This window comes from Nilaparvata lugens, chromosome 4 (assembly GCF_014356525.2).
Source record: "Nilaparvata lugens isolate BPH chromosome 4, ASM1435652v1, whole genome shotgun sequence".
Classification (NCBI taxonomy): domain Eukaryota; kingdom Metazoa; phylum Arthropoda; class Insecta; order Hemiptera; family Delphacidae; genus Nilaparvata; species Nilaparvata lugens.
The window spans coordinates 34,744,611-34,768,061 of record NC_052507.1 but is presented as its reverse complement, the minus strand read 5'-3'; the positions used below and the strand labels follow the sequence as shown (position 1 = coordinate 34,768,061).

At 35.3% G+C, this 23,451-nt stretch overlaps 1 protein-coding gene and 1 long non-coding RNA gene across 2 annotated transcripts in view; one reads left to right on the top strand and one right to left on the bottom strand.

The window, feature by feature from the left end:
* The window catches only part of LOC120351153, a 41,191-nt gene extending 31,415 nt beyond the window's left edge, over positions 1-9,776 (top strand). The window contains exon 3 of the long non-coding RNA XR_005571207.1: positions 9,379-9,776. This is a non-coding gene — a long non-coding RNA (uncharacterized LOC120351153). The remainder of the gene's footprint in view (positions 1-9,378) is intronic.
* The window catches only part of LOC111046664 (protein slit), a 451,676-nt gene that overhangs the window by 14,258 nt on the left and 413,967 nt on the right, over positions 1-23,451 (bottom strand). Inside the window, exons 11-24 of the mRNA XM_039427372.1 lie at positions 16,415-16,633; positions 15,731-15,802; positions 14,374-14,751; positions 12,234-12,305; positions 11,872-11,943; positions 11,392-11,463; positions 10,524-10,687; positions 9,389-9,605; positions 8,141-8,280; positions 7,048-7,217; positions 5,609-5,816; positions 4,913-5,147; positions 3,653-3,876; positions 2,277-2,571 (exon numbers count right to left, since the gene is read on the bottom strand). Of these exons, the coding sequence (XP_039283306.1) occupies positions 2,277-2,571; positions 3,653-3,876; positions 4,913-5,147; positions 5,609-5,816; positions 7,048-7,217; positions 8,141-8,280; positions 9,389-9,605; positions 10,524-10,687; positions 11,392-11,463; positions 11,872-11,943; positions 12,234-12,305; positions 14,374-14,751; positions 15,731-15,802; positions 16,415-16,633 (2,538 nt within the window). The remainder of the gene's footprint in view (positions 1-2,276; positions 2,572-3,652; positions 3,877-4,912; positions 5,148-5,608; positions 5,817-7,047; positions 7,218-8,140; positions 8,281-9,388; positions 9,606-10,523; positions 10,688-11,391; positions 11,464-11,871; positions 11,944-12,233; positions 12,306-14,373; positions 14,752-15,730; positions 15,803-16,414; positions 16,634-23,451) is intronic.

Below are 23,451 nucleotides of genomic sequence, written 5' to 3'. Positions count from 1 at the left end.
CATGAATCTAGCAAAAATTCTACAAAAAAATATCTTCACAAAATAACAACGAATATTTTTCCAAGATTGACTGGCATGGTATTAATAATGATATTTCTTCACAAAATTGGAGCTCTATCCTTGATGAAGGGGACGTGAGTGTGGCAACTCGTCTCTTCAGATACACTCCAGAAAACAATAGAAGTGAACACAAAACTAATTAAAGTGACAGCAAAAAATAGTAAATTGAAGCCCTGGATTAGCTGGGTTTAGTTCAATCAATCAGCACCGGGATAACTTGAAAAAAGATTAAATAGACAACCTTTTAATGCAACTCTAAAAAATGAATTTATTCAATACAGAAATAGGCTACACTCTCTTATTAAACAAACAAAATATAATTACTATAAGAATAAAATAATTGAAGTCTCAAATAATCCTAAGAAATTCTGGTCAACTGTGAATGAGGTCTCGGGGAGGCCTGCCAGGGTGCATGCATTTCCTGTCAATGTGTTCGCGCGGGATGGTCGGGCTCCTGCTCAAATCACTGCAACCGAGGTTAGCAATAATTTCAATGAGTCTTTGCCTCTGTGGGAAGCGCTTGGCTGATTCTTTAACTCCCCTTGGCGAGCCAGAAATAAACGATTCCGATCATGCTGTTGGTTCTGTGTTCGAGTTTCGACTTGTCACGCGAGAAGATCTCATGCAGGTGATCGGTAGCATGAGAGGTAATAGCGCCCAGGCCATGATCGTATTCCAGCAAGAGTAATCAAGGACAATATTCATACCCTAATTGATCCTATTCTTCACCTAATTAACTCAAGTATTCAGACAGGTAAATTTCCGGACATGCTCAAAATCTCAAAGGTAATACCCATCTATAAGTCAGGTTCAAAAAATGATTACACCAACTACCGTCCCATTTCTCTTCTGCCTATTATTTCTAAGATTCTTGAAATGTGTAAAGACCCAGTTAATGCAGTACTTGGACCAAAATAATATTCTATCCACATCACAGTATGGTTTCCAAAAATCTAAGAACTCTTCTGATGCTTTATTCGACCTATCAAAATATATAGCTGATAAAGTAAAAATAAGAAGCAATTAATGATAACTTATCTTGATCTTGCTAAAGCCTTTGATTCTGTTGATAGGGAGAAGCTATTGTTCAAACTTGAAATGGTTGGGATCAAGCAGACTGCTCTACAATGGTTTAAGAGCTTCTTACAGAACAGGACACAATATGTCCAGATCAATGACAGTGGAAGTGGTTTGGAAAAGGTTGATTATGGCGTTGTGCAGGGAAGTACCCTTGGCCAATTCTCTTCCTAATCTATATTAACAATCTCCCATTGCTTGACATAATAGTAAAATCTTTCTATTTGCTGATGATACAGCTGTAGTATCATCAGGAAAACAGTGGGACGATGTATTCAAAAATGCTACTTCTGATTGGCCAGAATAAAGAGCTGGTTCGACCATAACTCCTTAACGTTAATATAGATAAGACCAAATACATGCCCATCACAACCCGTAACCAGCAAGATCCAGAGCCAGAGACTTAATACTTCATTCGTGCAGAGATCCAACATCAACTGTCTGTAATTGCTCTAAACTAGAAAGAGTAAATAAGTACAAGTACTTAGGTATTATAGTTGATAGTGGTTTGAGTTGGGGTCCGCATATCCAGTTTGTGAAGCAGAGACTTAGAAGGTTATTGTATGCATTCTCCCAGCTAGGCCATGTTTTGTGTGAGGCGCACTGTAAGACTGTATACTTCGCTTACGTCCAGTCAATCATCCAGTATGGCATTCTTGTCTGGGGGGGTCTGCACGCTACTCTCTTGGAGCCGCTTGCGGTGTCGCAAAGACATAATTAAAACAGTTTTGAAAAAGGAAAGTTTTGACTTTGATACAATCAAATTATTGACTCATAATCACTTTCTAGTAACTTATTAGAATGGTCTTGCAAAATTGAAGCCTATGATCAACAAAATCTCCCAATAGCTCATGTGAGAAGCACGTTATGTAATAATTATCGAAATTTGGTGGTAGCCTATTCTTCTCTATAACTCACCCTTTCATAATAACCTTTTTTCAGGGTTGTGTGGCAGAGAGGACCTAGAGTCCTAACTCCGCCCTGAATAAAGGCAATCATCCAATTCAATTAAAAAAAGGCGGAAAGTTTGAAAAACTGAAAATGCATAAAAGGTTAGCTGAGGTGAAACTATCTTATAAGCTGTGATTTTTAGGCCACTATTATTAGTCTGTGTATCATGATTATATTGATAAGGGTACCAACCTTGTTCGCAGTACTTGCCAGTCCAGCCGGGCGGACATTTGCAGACATACTCGCCCGGCTTGCGAGGCATGCACTTGCTGCCATGACGGCACTGGTTGTTGGCACAGGGGTCGCTGTCCTCCGCCTCCTCGTCGTCGTCCTCGTCCTCGGGGTCATTGACCCGGCCCCCCTCCTCCTCCACCATCTGCTCCTCGTCCTGCAGCAGCGAGCAGCCCGGGGTCACCTTCTGCTGGCGGGCCGCGTTCGTGAAGTCCACCTGCTTGTGGTTCACCCACAGCTCTCGCATGCAACCTGTCACCAACATGTCATTGCAAGTCAAAATGTAAAACATACTATCATAATGCTGTTGATCCATTCATTTCCCTTCCAGCAGAATATTAGGCTATACACAATTTTCAAAACTAAGCTTTTCAGAATATTACTCACTGCCATCTGAAGATGCAGTCAGTCTGAGGATTCTAGTACAATACAACATGGCGAAACGGTCAACACTCCCATAGTCTATACAAAATTACTTTTGACTTGGAGGGACATGCACAGTAGAAAAAGGTACAAGCGCGATGTTGCCGTTCTAAACCGGCCAGCGTTCTCTAATTTCTGGTGAGTGCTCAAGTGCTCATGCTACACATAGTAGTTTTCTGTCTGAAAGCACTGAGTCGACTGAATCTAATAGAAAAATTGGCAACTGCGCTTCTACTTATTCATCACTGTAATTGGCTGATCTCCCTCCATTCCTCTGCGCCGCATATGTTCCTCCAAATCAAAACTAATTTTGTATGGACTACATCAGTAATGCCCACAAAGTAAAAAAGATCTTCCTTCTCTGTATAATACCGCAGCCACATGTTCACCCAGTCGCTGGCCTAGTAAGCTGGCCCAGCCTGGTAGCCCAACGTGTAGAGGTCAATAAAGGCCAGTGGAGGCAAGCGCTGGCAAACCACCCATGCCACACACTGGCGCTGGTCGACATTGGGCCATCATGTAGGCTACATGCGGTATAACAGTGGGTAGACGCTTTATTACTACTTCAAGGTTTCAAAAATTGTGTATAAATAATTATATTACCACATCTCTATCAATTCAATTTTCAAAAATTATTTCTCTTATGGTTAGGCATGAAGGGTTGTCAATGATAGACGTGAAATGTATAGATCATTATTATGTCTAATTGAGCCCAGTCATCACAAAATTTAATCTATTATGGAACCTGCTGGTTTAAAAACTAAGGCCCATATAGAGGCCGCGAAATTTGTTGTTGCTTCTGGCCCCTCAAACGCTGGAAGTGAGTATAGTAGGTAAGTAGGTATTTGTGGAAGAGGTAAAGTGTGGACTTCAATGGAATGTAAGTGTCAAACGTGAAATAGTTTCTTACCGTTGAAGCTGGTGAGATTCCTGAGATGCCATTGTGTGAAGGCATTCTGGCCTGGCTCAGGTGGCACACCTCCAATGAAAAGCGGCGTTGTCAGTTTCAGAAACTCCTGAGATCCTTCATTGATGATTGAGCGTGCTAGCCCTCTATTCACTCGCATCGTGAAGTTCTTCTTTATGGCAAGTAGCTCCACCATGTGGTACTTACCATCAGACACCATCTCAAAGCTGCAATCATTAATAAAGAATGTACTAATTGGAAGATCACAATCATAATTAAACCACATCCCAATAAAAGTTGAGAGTTCCACTCGTACAATCGTATCAAAACAATAGATACTGTTGATGGTGAGATATTGTGATAGCTATCCATAATGAAAACACTGAGTTGTTGTCAAAATATCACTTATTTATTTAAAAAAATCACAAACATGTTTCAACACCAATGGTGTCATCTTCAGTGTGAGAAACTGAAAACTTGATGATAAATAAGTACAGTAAGTAATGATGAATAAGTATAAGTATAGAAACTTACTGATAAATAAGTGATATTTTGACAACAACCCAATGTTTTCATCAAAACAATAGTTTTAATCGTATTACACAAGACAATTTTCACTCTATGACAATTTATTCTTACTCTCAGAAGTGAACCAAAATATAATACCTGCTTTGCCATGAAACATGCTTTACCCTCGGTGAAAAATTTAAATCGACGGATTTTGTATTATTGATGTGTCTCTAATTTATTTCAAAAAAGCAATACAACTTTGCAAACAACAGGCATGATAGACCAAAAGTGTTTCCTCTACAAAAATTATTACACTGTAAGATATATTAAACTGAACAATTGAGACAATTTAAGGTTGTAGAGGAAGGGTGAGTGGTAAAGGAGGGGGTGGAGGACGAGAAGAAGGAGACGAGAGAGGAGGTGATGAAGATTGAAGAAGTTGTGTAGAAGCAGAAGGAGGTGGTAAAAAAGATAAGAAGGATGAGGAAGAGGAGGAGAAAATAGATGACTAGAAGGCAGAAAAGAGGTTCAATTTGATTACCGACTTGTAAATCTTTCTTATCCACACCATCATTTTCAGATGTATTTGAGATAATTACTCACCTCAACAATAAATCTGAACAATTTCAACACTAAACCTGATTCAGCCTAGACATACAATACATTTTTCAATCCATTCCTGATATTCTAAAAAAAATTGTTATTCATTCAAGAAGAAAAGCATGATTTGAATGTGGAAAGCAATCGCTGTACCTGTACATGGTGGATACTGGATGATTTCCGATGTCATAGCTGACTCTTATTCGTCCGTTGAAGAGTTCGACAGCGAAATGTTCGGACTGGCCGTCGTAGAGCAGCACACCGTTCTCCTGGCTGGTTGAGAACACAATGGTCACATTCGCTTCCGGCTTGGTTCGCAGCGGCTCCAGCTCAACAAAAGATGTGTTATGAACGAAGCTCAGGCTCGTTAGATATTCACATCTCTTACCTGACAAATCAAACAGAAATATTTCAACATCTAGCTTGCAATTGGAATTTGACAAAGTTTTGTTTTTGAAAAAATGAGATATTGCCTTCATTCAAATTAGGTTATTTTTATTTTGGAGCAGAATTCAATTCTATTTTAATAAATTATCACCAATATTACAGTATAATATTTGAAACATCAAAACGTGTCATTTAGTGAACATATTACCCAAGGTACCTAGAATACATCAATGTATTGATGACATGTGTCATCTCGGTTGCACGATTTTCTCCAAAACTGTATAAATATGATCTCCGATTTTGTATATGAAGTTGACCATGCATTTTTGAAAACGTGTCCAATGTCAATGAAGTTATTTCTATAACAAAGTTTTGCTTTGATGAGAAGTTTTATATTTTTCATAGTATCTATTACTGCTCGCATTGAGACAAAATTCTGTTTGATTTCAAGTAGCTACTAACCTGAATACCCAGGAGCACACTTGCAGATATAGTCATTCGATCCCATTGGTTGAAAACAGATGCCATTTTTGCAGTCGTGATGCTGGCAAGGCGAAGTCTGGGGATAGAGCATGGCTACCATGGGTGCAATTTCACAGAATTTGCCCACATAGTCACCAGTGCATTTGCACGCATAATCGTTCACTCCATCAACACACATGGCACCGTTCTGAAAAAATCACATCGAATAATCAATATGAATAGCTAATATTTCTTTGAGATGGAAGATTCTATTAGAAATTCCACTTAACCAACTGCTAGGGTATTATTACTGTATAATAATAACAACTTCAAATATCCAATAAAAGCTATATAAATAGAACCAAGAAAAAGCCACTCCGCTGGCAATGGAGAGGTACCGGGTTCAATTGCCGGTCTAGGCACAATTTTTGAACGCAGTTTCATTCTTCAAATTCCCTTCATCTGCTTGTATGCTCTTTATTTAGTATTGTAGTAGATACTATTGCAGTAGCAGAAGTCCTCAGTTCTATTTGTATAGCTTTCATTGGATATTTGAAATAATTACTATACAGTAATAATATTTTTTAATGATTTGCATATAAAGAATAATCAGAATGAGAAAGATTATTCATATGTTAGCTGAAATGAGTTAATCAGAAGGATAATCAAGTTTTTCTACTAGATTAGCTAAGTTTAGCCTGAGTTACCTTAAGTGAATTCATGATTCAGTTGAAGCATATAAACCTGCAACTTAAATATTAATAATAGTCCTACCAAATACATTCTAATTTAGATTTTTTAGTTTAATTATTCATTTTTTATTCAAGTTATTCATTTATTGTTCAAAGCACTATAACCATAGTAGCCTATAAGCCCATACGTAAGACCATGGAGGAAAAATTAGTCATTGCCTGTACATACAGAGAAACAATAGCGTAAGTAGATATCCCATGGTATAGGACGTTTATGTCGCAACTTATACTGTTACCTCAAGCCGATAGTATACGTAGTTCTTTCCCGTGAAGCTGTGTGACGCTCGTAGTCTCTCATACTGTGCCGTTCATTCACTCTCACCCCAACAAAACAGTAAAAATCGACAGTAATAGTTGAGATAACAGTAAAAGCTGCAACATAAACGCCTTATACCATGGGATATCTACTTACGCTATTGTTTCTCTATGGCCTGTACGATTTCTCTCACAAACTTTTGATTGAAAGTTAATGATAACCAATAGTGTCTAATATTAGGTTATAAATTCACACATCACTGTTTTCCACTTAATTTGCGGCCCAGGAATAAAGTTATTAGAAAATTTTAAATTTTGTCATTGTAGAATTGTTTTGATAAATAAATTGTCTTTTATTCCATTGCTTTTTTATGGAATTCAAAAAATAGAATCGAATCAATTCTATTCAAAAAGTCACTAGAAATTGCTTACTTGGCACATATGGTTCTGGCAGTCATCAATGTTGACAGTGCAGTTGTCGCCTGAGAAGCCAACGGCGCATTCGCACGTGTAGTGCGTGAAATGGTCGCTGCAGCGCGCTCCATTCTTACACGGATTGAATTCTTTGGTGCAGAACGGTATCTTGGTCTCGCAGTATTCACCTGCAACAAACAGTTATGACAATTGAATCGATTAAGGGAATAGTAGTTGAGTGCACTGTTTACAGGGTATTGGGATAGATATTGATTGGGTGAAACGAGTAGAATGAATGAAGTTTTGCTGCTACAGAATCATTTAAAATCTAGGTCAGATTTTTATAATTTCCAGCTCCAACTGGTGTATGGAAGCGGTAGGAAGGGGAAGGAAAGGAAACCATTTTTTGTAATAAATCCTGCTTATTAACAAGTAGACAATGTACATAAACATATTATAAAATCACCTAAATTACCTAGTCCTTATCAATACATGAAGTACCTTTATTAAAGAAGTTATTTAATATTGGAAAAGAGATAACATCAAACTTTGAAAGATCGAACTATATCTTTAAAATACTGACAGCTAGTCTATATTGATAGAATTTTACAAATTTTGTACGATTTGTTGTAATATTTTAACAAAATGCTTTCAATAATACTATCATATTCTTATGGCTTTTATAGGTGGGGAGTAATGCTTTAGTTTTTATCATTTTTTTTAATGTTATAATTCTATTTCCTATCAAATTTTGAAAACTCGTAATGAGAAAAGGCGATGTCACGTGGAGGGAAAGTTAACTTGTATGTATCCCGTATGCATGTTGAAATAATGTTTGAAAATATTCAAAATTCCTTTTTTGTAATTTTCTTTAACTACAGGGATAATTAATATAGATCTTCACCTCACAGTAAATATAATACGATAAAAATGGTCCAATTCGATAGAAATCTACTCAATTTCAAGGTTGGTGAAGAAAGACCACTGCTTTGAACTACACGGTAGTAGTTCACAAAGTTTCTGGCTCCAATTTGATGTCCATTTTCACAACATTAAATAATATTACATTAAGTTACATCGTTAGAAGTAGTTTCACCCAACTTTAGCTCACCCATAAATCCTGGTGGACACTGGCATTTGTAGGCTTGCACCAGATCGATGCAGGTGGCGTTATTCTCACATTTGTTCTCAAGGCAATCGTCAACATTACTCTCACATCTGATTCCGGTGAAGCCAGGAGCACAATGACAACTGAAAAAAGAACACAGTGAACGAAATGAGTTTCCTCAGACCTCTCATTCAAAAATTGAAAGTTAGAAAAAAAGTTCATCAAGTTGAAATTATTCCTACTTACTCAATATTTTGTTCATCTATTGAAGAAAATTGCACTTTCAACTTCATCAGGGGTTCACCACATTACTTTGATAACTAAATTACTGTAAAAAGTCACTTCAAATTGGAATCCACGTCATTTTTGTTTATTTTACAAAATAGTCACTTGAACTATTTACATAATAAATTTCTCAATTATTACATTTTGGAATACCGAAGTCGATCAGATTATTTCATTCTTGAGCTGTATTTTATCATTGCACTATTCTAATATATTTTTTAACATATAAGAATGATTTGTTTATTTGATTACAATAACATATATTGAATATCTAGTTGTAAATATATAGTAAGAGGGTTATAAATTTATCTAATATAAGTCAAGAAATTTAATTGATTCTAAACTTGACTGGACATATTAACCACATTTGGTAATAATATTGATAAAATTTAGGTTAAACAATATTTATCTCTGTTAAGGTACGTTTTCGTTTATGCTATCGTAACTGATAACTGAGAAAGAATATAGGCCTACCTTATATAAGCATTATAATATTGAAAATATAACGAAAGAGTCCTTATTCTTAGTCTTTCCATCTTTGCAAATTTTAAAAATATTAAAGCTTTATGGTCTGTGTTAACAATTATTTTCCCAACACCCAAGTAGTTATTTCATTTTGTCAAACCAAACAAAACTGAAAGACATTCTTCCAAGAAAATCTGTGAATAGCCTACTCTCTTATTTTTTGGTCCCAAACACGAGAACCTATATGTTAAATTAGAACCCACTCAGGTCCAGGTATAGGAGGAGCTTGTTCAATGCATATTATAACAATTTTTCAAAGTTTTGTTCGAATTATCGGTGTCCTAAACTTGAATAACTGAGTGTCTTGGACTGTATTTATGTGTGTAGGTGTTGTCCTTTGACATGATCTTATGCATCAATATATTCTAAAGATCATGAAAGATATCTGGTATCTATCTATCTATATGCTAATTATGCTTTTTTTTTTTAAGTGTGACTGACCTGAACCGGCCTTCCTCGAGCAGCTTGCATGTGCCGGCGTTGCGACAGGGATTGCCGTAGCAGGCGTCGATCATGTGCTCGCAGTGAGGTCCGTGGTAGCCAGGGTTGCAGCGGCACTTGTACTGCCGGTCGGCCTGTGGCTCGCACTGGCCCTGGTTCGAGCATGGGAATGTGAAGCATGCGTCGCACTTGGACAGGATCTCATAGCTCACCGAACCTACGCACAAGTCATTTGAAATAGGCTATTGAATAAAAAAACTTAAATGGGAAGTCGAAATAGCATCTATATTATTGGCACATGATATATTAGCATCTTAATATTTTTCATTATCATTACATACGGTACAGTATGATACCTACTTGAAAAAATATAGAAGAAAGTAAGCATGACCTGGCCTAAACTTATTTGAAAAGGCAACAGGAGGTTCAACTTATAAATATATTTTTCATAAAATAATAACACGCACGCTATATGCTTCGACTAGTAATAATTAGCAACTGATAATTCAATTGACAATACAATTAGCAATAAGACAATAAGTAATTCGCAAGATAATTGGTAAGTTATAATTCAGCAGCAAAAATTGATGAAATCATTGTGCGCAGCGTTTATTTATCAACCAAGAAAAAATTTTTTTTATTTTTTTTAGAATAATAATAAATTTATTGATTCTTCTTCACTTTGACAACAATTTATTGAAAAAACACAAAATAATTTGTATACATCATAAAAATATAAAAAAATCAAATGACATTGAAATGCAGTTTGACTTTACATTATAGCTCTATATTATTAGCTCATTATAGCAGTAGATTCTAGCAATTCACACTCTACGATGCAATACGGTGGTGGTAGATTGAAAAGCTACAGCAATAAAGTTGATCTCTTTGGCCCGGTTGCACAAAAGCCTGTTAAATTTAAATCATGATTGAAACCCACAAGAAACAATAAGAGAATGGTTTTCTGAGAAGAAGGCTTCACTAATTGGTTCTCGTGCCATTTAATCCTGATTAAAAGTTAACAGACTTTTGTGCCACCGGTGTATTATGTATAGTAGTTAGTTATACGTTTTATTAGTTGGTATGTTTGTTGATAGTTCATTATAGTTATTGAATAGTGTTTGGATCAGGCTACCTTTGCACTGGAAGGAAGAAACAGGCGCCGAAAGCAGGAGTTTGTCCTTCATGGTGGGGGGCTCGGCACAGCTGGCAATGCCTGGCTCAACAAAGTCGCGCTTCACCCACTCGGCCAGCCAGCGAAGGCTGCAGTCGCAGTACAGTGGATTCGCGCCCAACGCTCTGCAGTCAAACATTACCTATTTTTAACTAACTTATCACAATCCATTATTGTGAAAGGATTCGAAGTTTTTATTGGAAGGCTATACGGTATGCAAAAATAAATTTAATATTGAAAGTTTTAACGAAAACTGCAAGTCGCAATAAATTATAGTGCAATTCACTTCAAACTGACAGAATTTCTTCAAAATGATATTCATGCTCTCCATTCATCCAATGTTGAATTTGAAGTAATTCTCACTGTATAAGAAATATTATTCAAATGGAGGCTCCTATTTTATTGTGAATATCTTGCGGGAAACAACGTAATTATTATAAGTTCCCATCGCATATTATAAAAAAGCAGAATATTATGATACAGTAGATCATCAAAAGCCCGTTTCATACCTGCACACATGGAACGTTCACTAGCAGCATTTGAGATGTACCGTACATTTCCGTACCTACATTCCCAATTCCCCGTTCCCGTAGCAGCTATAGTGGACGCTAAATGTCCCTGATTTGAGCAGCGTGCTTTATGAATTATGATAACCAGAATGAATCGATAAGTAAGGTGTTGAGAGCCTTGGTTAATAGAATGAATTATACAAGAGAAAGTGTTCTAGGCAATTTTTCAATTTTTTCTGATGAGCAACAGCTATCAAATAGATTATTTGAATAGTATTAACTAAAGAGATAGTGAATATTATTATAAATATTCAACTTACAAATGAGTAATGGCATGAAGATCAGAAAATGCTCCATCAGGAATCATAGAGATGTCATTTCCATGCAGTGATCTGTGGAAAATAAATTCATTAATCATGATTGATGTGGTTTGGAGATCTGAATCGCAGTAGTAATGGAATAAATGTCCATAGTTTATAGTTTCATAACTACAATGAATATAATATATGATTATCATCATGACAGGAGTGGACTCACATCGAGGGTTAGGCTAATCTCTATAATATGGTACAGCATTCTATCAATCTTCAAATTATAAGCTTTTGGCAACGATCAATCATACTCTGTTGAAGATCACTCTGAGTGTTGTAAGTGGTCTTAATTATTTTAATTAATTACTGTGATTCTTGATAGGAATCGAGAAACTTTAGAATTACAATATTATGCATATATTCAGTGCAGAGGAAATAGACGCATAGGCCTACATTTAATTTTGGAGATGGATACGGTATTCAACTTACATTATTCTGAGCATCTTCAATCCAGCAAGTGCATCTCTTTCAATGCATTGCAGTTTATTGTAGCTTATAATTCTGAAACAAACAATTTTTCATAATTAATTCAATCAATGATGGAAAAATACACTGAACATGCGTGAAACATCTTTCGAGAAGAGGAATAATTAAAAAAAGAATAATGAATTAATAAACAGCATATGCTTATATTCATTCTTCATTTCTGAAATATTACTTACTGTATAATGTAAGAAATTTCTAACATTCACAATAGAAAATGTAATAATAACATGGAAGTAGACCAATACACAATACCGAGGCTATAATGTAAATTAGCATGGAAAGAAAAATCACAAAGCTGTACTTACAGAGTGGAAAGTTTCGATAGACTGACAAAGGTGAAGTTCGAAAGAATCTTAATTTGGTTGTTGCTCAAATCTCTGCAAAAAATCAAAAATAGACATGAATTAGTAAACGTACCGTACCGGGTATGTCAATCCTGCAATGAATCAATATTCAATAGGTATACTAAGGGGCATTTTCGTTTGTGCGTAAATTTCCGCAGTCGACGACAAGCATTGTTGAAATTCATATTGTCCAAATTTCAAGTGTACTAAGACAGCTGATCAAATAGCTTTTCATAATTTTTGTCTTTATTATTAAAGAATCAAACATTTCTAATAATACTGCCAAAAAGTATAAGAAAGTGTAAGCTCAACCTGCCCCATTAAAATACAGAATGGGTGAAAAGTTCTAGAACGGTTTAATATCTCATACACTAAGGTAATTTGACGGTGGCTGTGATTGGGGATCCTACTCAAATTGAAAAAACTACTTTACAATGACTTTAAAAATCTGGTCCGCCATCTTGGATCCGCCATATTGAATGCAACATCATTTTTTTAAATAGGAAGATGGTCATGCGATACATGATTTCGATACGGAATTTCAAGAAAAAATGAATGGCGAAAACCGCACATCGATATCTCAAACCGTTTAGAAGATATTCACATTATTAATCAATACCACTCATTTATTTCATTTCTGATTTGCATGCTACTGATTGATAATGTAAATATCTTCTTAACAGTTTGAGATATCGATGTGGGGTTTTCGTCATCCATTTTTTCTTGAAATTCCGTATCGAAATCATATATCGCATGACCACCTTCCTATTTAAAAAAATTAAGTAGCATTCAAGATGGCGGACCAGATTTTTAAAGTCATAGTAAAGTAGTGTTTTAAATTTGAGTAGGATCCCCAATCACACTCACCGTCAAATTACCTTTGTGTATGAGATTTTAAGGCCGTTCTCGGACTTTTCACCCACTCTGTATAATTGAACATAATCTTTTAGGTTATGTAGACAAATTGAAATCTACCTACCGTATCCAATCTTAGATTCTCTCATTGTAGTGGTCGACGACGCATTTACGCACGAACGAAACCCCAGCTTCACTTAACCGTCTCCTAACTATAGACCTACGCTAATATAATATAGGCCAACCGTTTCAGAAGCTGTCCTGGACTTTTTTGAAACCATATAGTAGTTAATCATGGGGGAACAAAAACATTTTCAACTTTTGAATGTAAGGATTCTTACGAGTCTCAAAGAGCACGTCACATTTAATTCTCATTTTATTCTTTCTCTGTTTCAAAATTCTTATGCCTATTCCTGTACTGATTTTATTTTTTTTTAGTACTATATGACATTGTTCTACTTGACTCATTGTGCACATTTAACACTTTAACTCATTTTTCTCTTGATACTAGTTATCTTATGAGTTCGGTTCATATAGTAGGTAGGCCTATACTAGGTCCTATACTATTATTGTGACTACTATAATAAATTGTATATTCAGCTAATCGAATAATAAATTGAATTGAAATAATAATGCTATTTTCAGACAGAAAAATTAAAAATTATTGTTAATTGGTAAATATTGTTATTGTTTGAATGGGAAGAGAACCAGCAGCAGACAGATTTCTCTCACTTCTATTCAAATTTGTAGAGGAAAAAATAAAATACATGGAACATTTTATTAGTAATTGCAGTTGAAAAATTGCTGGAATATCAGCACTGTACAATAATTATTTCAAATATACAATGAAAGCGATATAAATAGAGTTATATAAATCTCGTATTTGCTGTAGCAGAAGTTCTTAGAAGTTCTTATTCACGGTATTTAGATGAAAACGGTAGGTAACACGAAATATGGGCGCAGTGACCAGCCAGCTAGATTGCGTCATCGCCAACAACCGAGGTTTTTAACACCTATTGGCAATTTATGAAACTTATTTATTAAAAACAGATGATTTGATATAGAATGACGTCAGCTACACCGGAAATTTAGCACAAACATGCGCGTGACACCTACCGTCTTCTATATACCGTGGTTCTATTTATATAGTTATCATTGGATATTTGAAATAATTACTATACAGTAATAAAAATAGAATTATAGCTGTGTTAACAATAAGATACCCCTGAACGCTGGATACACTTACAATCTAGTCAACGACTTGAGGTGATTGATGCGGTCGACGTGAATCTTGTGTATCTCGTTGAAGTCGAGGTAGAGCTCGGACGTTTCGGGCGGAATGCCACGCGGTATCTCGGTTAGCTTGGCGCGGGAGCAGCGGACGACAGTGCCGGTGCAGACACACAGTGGCGGACAGTAGTTGTCGCCCAGACAGCCCTGGTCGTTGTCATTGGTGCACTGCAGCTCGTGGTGTGGCAGTTCGTGGATGGCGGCGTCCTTGACTCGGGCCGGGCCTGCGCACTTCGGGCCGCCTCCACCGGCGATTGTCGCTTCGTGGCCGCGAAGCCACTCCGCAAACCACGCCAGGTGGCAGTTGCACATGAACGGGTTCGACAGCAGGTTTCTAAAAAACAAGCAAACTCATACATTCAACCTTCAAATGAAATTGGGATTCTTCAACTAATTAGGTACAACTACTATAAAAATGAAACTTCATTCTGCCTTTTAAAAATACACCAATTATCAATACAATATATATTTCAAAATTATACTGACAGCTATTGTATAATATCATAACCACCTCTAATACAATTAATATTGTATTAGAGGTGGCTAAGATAATATACATTGCATCATATTATGACGCTGCCAGTTAGAGATTCTTCCAAGTATACATTTTATAATACAGTGATAAGAGTTAGTACATTATTATTAGCTACAGCCATTGAGGTACAGTACAATAATTATTATAAGAATCAATGAGAAAACACTTCTTACAGGGAAAGATAGTTGAAGAATCTGTTTGAATTGATAATTTTCCATCATCACTACCTACTAATAAATATTATTCTTGTATACGTGAGTTACCGTGTCGTAGTTCAGTGGGTTGATATCAATAATAATTCTTATTAGCCATACGGCTCTATGAACTTCGATTATCTGTGTATTGTTATTTCTGATTTTATATTCTATATCTTGTGTATGCAATCATTTGGTTTGAAGATGATAAATTTAATAATTTATGTATTGATTGTCGTAATTGTAGATTGAGTATTGAATACTCTATGGATACTGATTCAACAATTGACAAAGTTGTAGGAGAACCTACATTGTTCCAGCCAAAAACTGTTTCTCTCGTAAATCTTGAAAAAATCAATCCAATTTGAGGTTGAATATACTGGATCGAGGTTGTCTCAACTGAGGAGTTTTAATACGATAGAAATGACATTTGAAAATCGAATCAACAATTGAAAATCGCAATTAAAGAGAGACTAATTAGTAGAAACCTCATTATAACGTTATTAAAAGATGGAATCCCCTCTCTTCAAATTCTGATTGATGAATAAGACTTACATGAAAATGATAGATAGCTTAAAACTTACAATGTCCGTAACGTAGACATGGAGTCGAATGATCCAGGCATCACACAGGTTATCTGGTTACCGTAGAGGTTCCTAGAATTTACATGGAAACATGTTATTCTCGAAAACCTCAGTATAAACAGGCATACGTGGCATAGACCTGTATACATCACTAATAGTTGTATCCACTTCAAAATAGCAAAAAACTTCACAATAGTTTGATAAATCAATTAGATGATAAGAATCAATGAAAAATTCAATTTTTCAATTTTTTTCAATTCAAAAATTAATTTATTTCGCACACAACATATTATTACAAAACATTGTACCGGCTAAAAATACAAGAATAGAAAAAATCTATAAAAATCCACTTTGAAAAACAACTTATTTTAACATTTTTTGTTTTGAATACAATATAAAATTGAATACAGTGTAACTGTTATCGAAGATAAATGCTACATTGAGTAATGAAATTATTATTATTGCTGTCGTTGGTAACAAAGATACATTTTTCAATGCCATGAAAACTCGAACTAAAGTTACAATACTTCACTTTTTCCAAGAAATATTTATTCACTGAACTTAAGGGGACAAAAAAATAGACGATCAACATTCTCTTCATAACTATGTTGGCCAGGAATTGATTCACAGAAAAGATGAATAGCACTATATTGAACGCTTACTCGCATTAAAAACAATACTCACAGGGTCTTCAAGTTGTGCAATCCAGTGAACATTTTATTATGCACTTCTCTCATTTTGTTTTCAGCTAACAGAAGCTCTGTTAGTTTGGAACAGCCTTCGAAAGAGTTTTCCTCGATTCCAGTCACGTGATTTCTCCTCAAGTCCAACTTCTGCAGATTCGGCAGTCGTCCGAACAATCCATCAGACTTGATTCGTCCGATCTCGTTATCATTGAGAAGTCTGAGAAATAAATCAAATACATCAACTATATAATACTTGGAATAATAAAATGGGGGAAACACAATTCGTAGAATTCATCTTTCACATGATTCGAAAATAATAATGATTGTTAGTCCATAATGTAATGTTATGAATATTCTCTACTGGCAGAAAAATCAATATAAAAAACAATGATATCCTGATTTTAATAAGTTATATTCATAAAGTATTTTTCTGTCTTCACCAACAGTCGATAGACTGGAGGAATGTAGGAACCATGGAAGTAGTGCATTTTTGGTATTCACCCAGGGTGAAAGTACTTTATGATTAACGTGCAGTCTGATCATAGTGAAACACTCATAGCATAATAAAGTTGGACACTCTTGAGAACATTTCAAACATATCATGTTATTGAAAAGTGGTCAGTTGTTTACACTTAAATAATCAGGCTTGGCATTTAGAGCTTATATAGAATACAGTATGTCTGCCAGTGTATTAAAATAGAAATTGGATGGAACTGACGGATCAAAATTTAATTTATTATTGTTGGTGAATTGAATAAATAGAAGGGAAAACGTAAACTATGACTGACCAATAAAATGAATAAAGCAATTAGAATTAGAATACCAAAATTAATTATTATTTGATTTATTATAATTCCAATGTACTCACAGTTCGGTGGTGTACATTGGTATATCTTTTGGTATTTCCTTTAGACCACGGGCTGAGCAGTCAACGATGGTGTTATCACAAGTGCAGCCACTAGGACAGGCGCTGTCTATCAGGCAATCACCGGCGTATCGCGTGCGGAAATCTTCGACACCTGCAAAATAATATTAAATGAGTAAAAAATAAAAATAGCGTAGCAATAATAATGAAATATGCTAATAGCATTAGAAGAGTTCATATTTTGAGTAGGCTATATAATATTATTATTGTGCGTCAAATTCCCTTATATGGAAATCGCTACTTTGGATGCCGTACTAGATCCTTATTTCTTCGATTCTCCCGATTTTTTTATTTTGGCCGATATTGCCTCTCTTCTTTCTTGGGAAAAGACCACATTCCTCCTCTTAATTTCTACTGGACGTATTTCCCACTTTGCAATACTCCTTCTGAATTGGGTTCTGTCAAATATTATGTCATCATCAATTCCTGCATCAGATAAGTCCTTCGTAAGTATGAAATCAAAGATATGAGCTTTTCTATGGAAAATTATCTGTGATAAATATTATTTTGGAATAAATATTGAGTTTAAAACCGTTTTTCATCTTTGTAGGAGAATAAGACGTACCGTATCCTACGTGTTGTCATATAAGAGAGGTGTTATGTGTCCAAGGCTTATTTTCCATTGAAGTATTTTGAATTAAATTTTGGTTACCTTATAAGCACAAAACTTTTACTTGCACCTGTCAAGTAAAGGCTAAAGAATATAATCATCTTGTTGTGAGATTCCAACAAATTCAGTGAGTGTTATTGTGTTCTAACCGATCAACTTCGACTTTAACTTTGCTTTAAATTGACTTTGAAAATAAACTCAATATAAAACTTGATAGATCACGCAAAAGAAGAATAATTTATTCAATTTATAAAATCCAGAAGCATAAATTTCATTAATTCAACAACATTCAGAAATATTACAGTAAACTATGATTAGATATTAAAAGAAGCCATTCACCCAAGTTACGGTATTAGACGGTAGATACTAGGAAGCTGGGATAAAGGTTCAGGGAAATGGGTCAGTTCATAATATATTATATTTGTGCACTAACAAGATTGAAACTACTCTCATTCTTCTTGTTGATTTCATTTGAACGTGGGTACCTGCTGTTATATTTCTGTGATAATTAAAAAATCAAGCTCCTCAAAGGAATTACTAATCTCATATTGTTCCTGAAACATGTTACTAGACATGATCACTGAATTTATCTTTTTCTGGAGTTATGAAAGATTTGATTTGAATGTTGAATGCTTGAAAAAATGCTATTCAAATGATACTGCGTTGATGAATATGATAAGATATCACATTATAAGCATTGAACATGATTTGACAACGTCATAATAGTATTATTGCTTCTATTTTAATATTTCTTGGGTAATTTTTTCCAATTTGAGATGCATCTATTTGATTATTTTATTTTGAAATACTTATTATTATAAGGATATAATAATATAATACTTATTGGGATCTAATAGAATTAATAGTTAATCATACCATCACGCACAAATATCAGTAAGGCAATATCATTTTCTCTAATTCAACAGTATTCTTGTTTATGTCTGGTTTCGATTACAAAAATTCTAGAAATGATTCGCTTCGACTAAACTGTATAGATGGATAGATCATTTAGAAGCCATACTGACCTCAGTATGACAGTTGTAATGTGGAGTCCATACTTCTATCAGTACTTATTATAGTTTTGAGTGTTTTGAAATTATTTGCTCTTGTTCAACTGAACTCAGGATTAGATGAAACAAATTCTAGTGAATGTAATATTATGATATAATAATATGAATATATGCATAAACTTCTATTTAGTTTTATGATGAAAAATATAAAGTTTTGATATACAGTATTTTAGTTCAAACAATTATTGAGGCCTGCTAATAACACATTTATTAGTATATTAAACATTATTTTATTAGCTTTAGAGGGGTTAAGGAAGCGGTGGAGTGAGAGGGTGGTCACATACCGTATCGAACTGGGCTGAAGAGAATGGCTTCGCTTACCCTTACATTTGAACTTTTCGTCGCGAAGAGCCTCGATGCGACGCCGCTGCATGCGCTTGGGTGTCTCGCAGCGGGCGCCCGACGTCTCGATGCCTGGGTTGCGGTGCAGGTACTCGGCCAGCCACCGCAGGTTACAGTCGCAGATGAACGGGTTGCGACCCAGGTGTCTGCCAACACACAAATCGAATCATTATTCTTGAAAAAACAACAATGAATTGGTACAAGCGACCCCGTAGAACTACAGTAGAATCCCGGTTAACCAAAATAAAGGGGTGGGGGAGCCATTTGAAAGGGTATAAGCCAGCAATCCCGTAGAACTATGCACTAGAGCCCCAGAATAAAGATTTGGCGTAGAAATTGAAATGGACATAACCCATGTATAATAATTGGACAATTTGAAACTAAATTGGAAATTGAAAAAAATTTGGGCAATAGCAGGCTTTTTCTTTTCCGATTATTGAATTGTTTGTGCTAACATAATAAATAATAAGTAAATAAAGGTTGAAAAAAATAACAATTTTTTTGGTTAAACCTTCATATTATTATGCCAAAAATAGCCTACTAATATAAGGTGTGTATTTCACAAACAAACTATATTTAAATAATACAGTGTTTCATTTCAGCTAGAAAAAAATTATTAATGGAATACAAAAAATATAAACTGGACAATTGAAGTTAATGGAGAATCATGAATAAGATTGTAAACTAAGGAAGTAAAATAGATAATGTACAATAATAATTAGTCTCAGTTGGACAAAATTCTGTTAAATTTCAACCGAATACATTGAATACCATGTGAACCGATCAGAGAAGCCTTCTATCCGAAAAAGTCTTCTTTGATTGGTTTTCGTGGCATTAAATCATGATCAAAATACAACTTGCTTTTGAGAAACCGGGTCCAAGTGTTACAGTAATTAGTGATATGTCTGGAATTATGTAACCATTTTGTTTGACCCAGGTTTCGGTTAACCGGGTTTCGGTATATATGTTGACTTTTAAAAATTCGCGGATGGATGAATATGGTAAATTATCAACCGGGTACATCCGATAAGCAGTTTCACTTACTTGCTGACGTTTCGCCATTATACCAAATGACATCTTCTGAGCGCAGTCACTGAGTCACACCTACACTGACTCCTGCCTTTGCTTCGAAATTCTTCCTCGTGGTCGAAGGGAGTACTTCCTCCCTTCTCCTTCTTCCACGTGTTCGGCCTGGCGCTGCTGGGTGAATGGAATACCCGGAGAAGTGTCTGGCTTTTGTGATGTGTTTGTTGTGTTCAGAATGATTTTCCAAAGAGAAGAGATATTTGTACTGTCATCCCTTTTGTTAAGGCTACCTTGTTTCTCTATTTCCAGAGCCTCTCGTATAGTCCTAACCCGAAAATCTTGAATATTGGCTATTTGTTTAGAATTGTTGAAGTTTATTTTGTGCCCTGAGTTTTTTCGTGGTTGTAAAGAGCTGAGGTTGATTGTTTGTTTTTATGCTCAGTTTGTGTTCCTCTATCCTGGCTGAAATTCTTCTATTTGTTTGACCTACATACATCTTGTCACAATTCAGGCATGGGATGTTGTAAACGCCTTGATTTTCTAGCTCTAATCTCTGAACGGGCTTCTTTAGTAATTTCGAAATAGTTTGTGGACAGGTTTGATTTGATGTTTTTTTTAGTATTCTCCCGATACGGTCGGTGGTACCCTTAATGTATGGAAGGGGGAAGGTTTTTTCAAATGCTTTCTCTTCCTTGAGTTTTTCTTCAGGTTTTGAAGGTGTCAGGTGTTTTTCAATTATTATATTATTGTAACCATTATACTTCAGTATTGATTTGATTGTCTTGATCCTTGATCTTTGATGGAAATCATGGGCCATGGGGTACATGGATGTTGGGGTACATGGGTACATGGATCATTTCCATGTACCCCAACATTCCTGTTGATGAAGCCCTAATCATCATGGATCAAAATGCACACTTTTCTAAATCAATCATTAACCTGACAAGCCACTGCCTGAAAAATACATATTTCATCCACAATAACCAATACTACAGACAAATTGAAGGTGCCCCCATGGGATCATCCCTCTCTCCAGCCATAGCCAATCTCTCTGATGGAATGAAGCATGCTCAAATTAAAAATGCAGGCGAGCGAAGCGAGCCCGCTGAACTCATTTTTGGACGATCCAGTCGGGGGTCCAGGGGGCTCCGCCCCCTGGCTAGACAGGTATGGCGAGCGAAGCGAGCCTGACGGCTAGTTTCAATATAAAAAATATATTCACTAGGGTAGGTAGTCTTGATTTGTTATAGAATTCAATTATGAGAATTTTTTCATATCATTTCGACTTCTAAATATCATTCAGAAGAAATTGATCGAGATTCTTTTACTTACAAAGTTTGTATACTTTTCATAGGATCGAAGGTGCCGTTCGCCAAAGATTTGATGTTGTTGTCATAGAGAGATCTGCGAACAAGGAGCAAACGTTAACGTCATCAACATCAAAATAATAATACAATGTTATAGATTATCACTGTTTCAATATCATGAGCCGTCTTCTATCCATTTTACTACAGGAGAAAATTGACTTTTCATTTTTCAAACGGACAATAAATAGAGAAACTAATTCCATACATCATATTCAAATACTATAACGAGTCTCGAGGTCCTGCCAGTAAAATATGACAGATATGTAAATTGTGGTTTTGTAGCCAACAACGATTGATAAATTATATACTGTATGATAATAATACCTCGATTATTAAGTAAAGATTATAATGTAATGATCGCACAATATTATAACACAAAGAAATATAACAGGGCAAAAAACCAGCGATATAATAAAAATGTGGAAAACATTATTGTCGGAGTAAGCTATTCAGTGTTATATCGGTTTACGATGAGTAAGAAACTGTGAGGCAAAGAATACGTAGTTGGTATTAGCTGCTAGGTAGCTCGCACTCTCTTTTCCCCCCAACGAAAATAAAAAGGGGGTACGCGGTTGTAAAAATGCGTTTTTACGCGACGTCTACGACAGACCGACCGACGCGACGCGATCTGATAATATCGGCTGCAATAAAAAGGTTTCGCTTCAAGAGTCATGATTGTCTGAAATCAGCAGATACGCCTATCGGTGTTTTCTTAGACTGCGAAAACGTACTTCTCAATTATTTATGGTTTACATGTTATATTTTACATTCTCATTTAAATTTAAAAAGGTATGTTTCAAAAGCGTGAAATCTAACTGGTACTGTGCAATGTATTATAATGTTTATGAGTCACGTTTAAAAGTGCTACTGAAATTGAAAAAATTAAATTTTGATTCAATCGAAAATTGTCCGTTTGAGCTCAATGAATCAATTTTCATAGTTTTTTTATTAGACTATTTATTTCCTGGAAATATACAATTTTTTAGATGGAAGCTTAGTCACAGATTACACATACAGAAGACCGTCTATTCAAGTGGATAGTATTTGAAGACTAAGACACACACACACACACACACACACACACACACCACACACACACACACACACACACACACATACAGACCAATACCCAAAAAACACTTTTTTGGACTCAGGGAACCTTGAAACGTATAGAAATTTAGAAATTGGGGTACCTTAATTTTTTTCGGAAAGCAATACTTTCCTTACCTATGGTAATAGGGCAAGGAAAGTAAAAACAGCCATCTTAAAAAACAGTTTGATATCTATAACTTAGGTAAGAGGAAATTAAATTGGTTGTCATATGATTATATCCATTTATGAATTATTCATTTGGTTTGATTATGAAATTATTCCAGTGCAGAGCAATAACATTTTTTAAAGTCATTGTTTAAAGATAATATTATTATAACACCAGATAATTGGATGAGTTTACATGAATAATTATTAGAGTGGAATAATTGAAATAATAGTAAGTGGAATTGGACAGGGGTTTACAAGATTATGGAAGTGGAATAATTAAACTTCAGGACAACTAAAATAATTTTTTAAATTTATAATACTGCGTGGAAGAATAATTTTGAACTATAAAATGATGATGATAATAATGAATTAATAAACCAGCAATTGTTGAAAAATATATAATTATGTGTTAGGCTACTTTTCTTGATGAGGAGG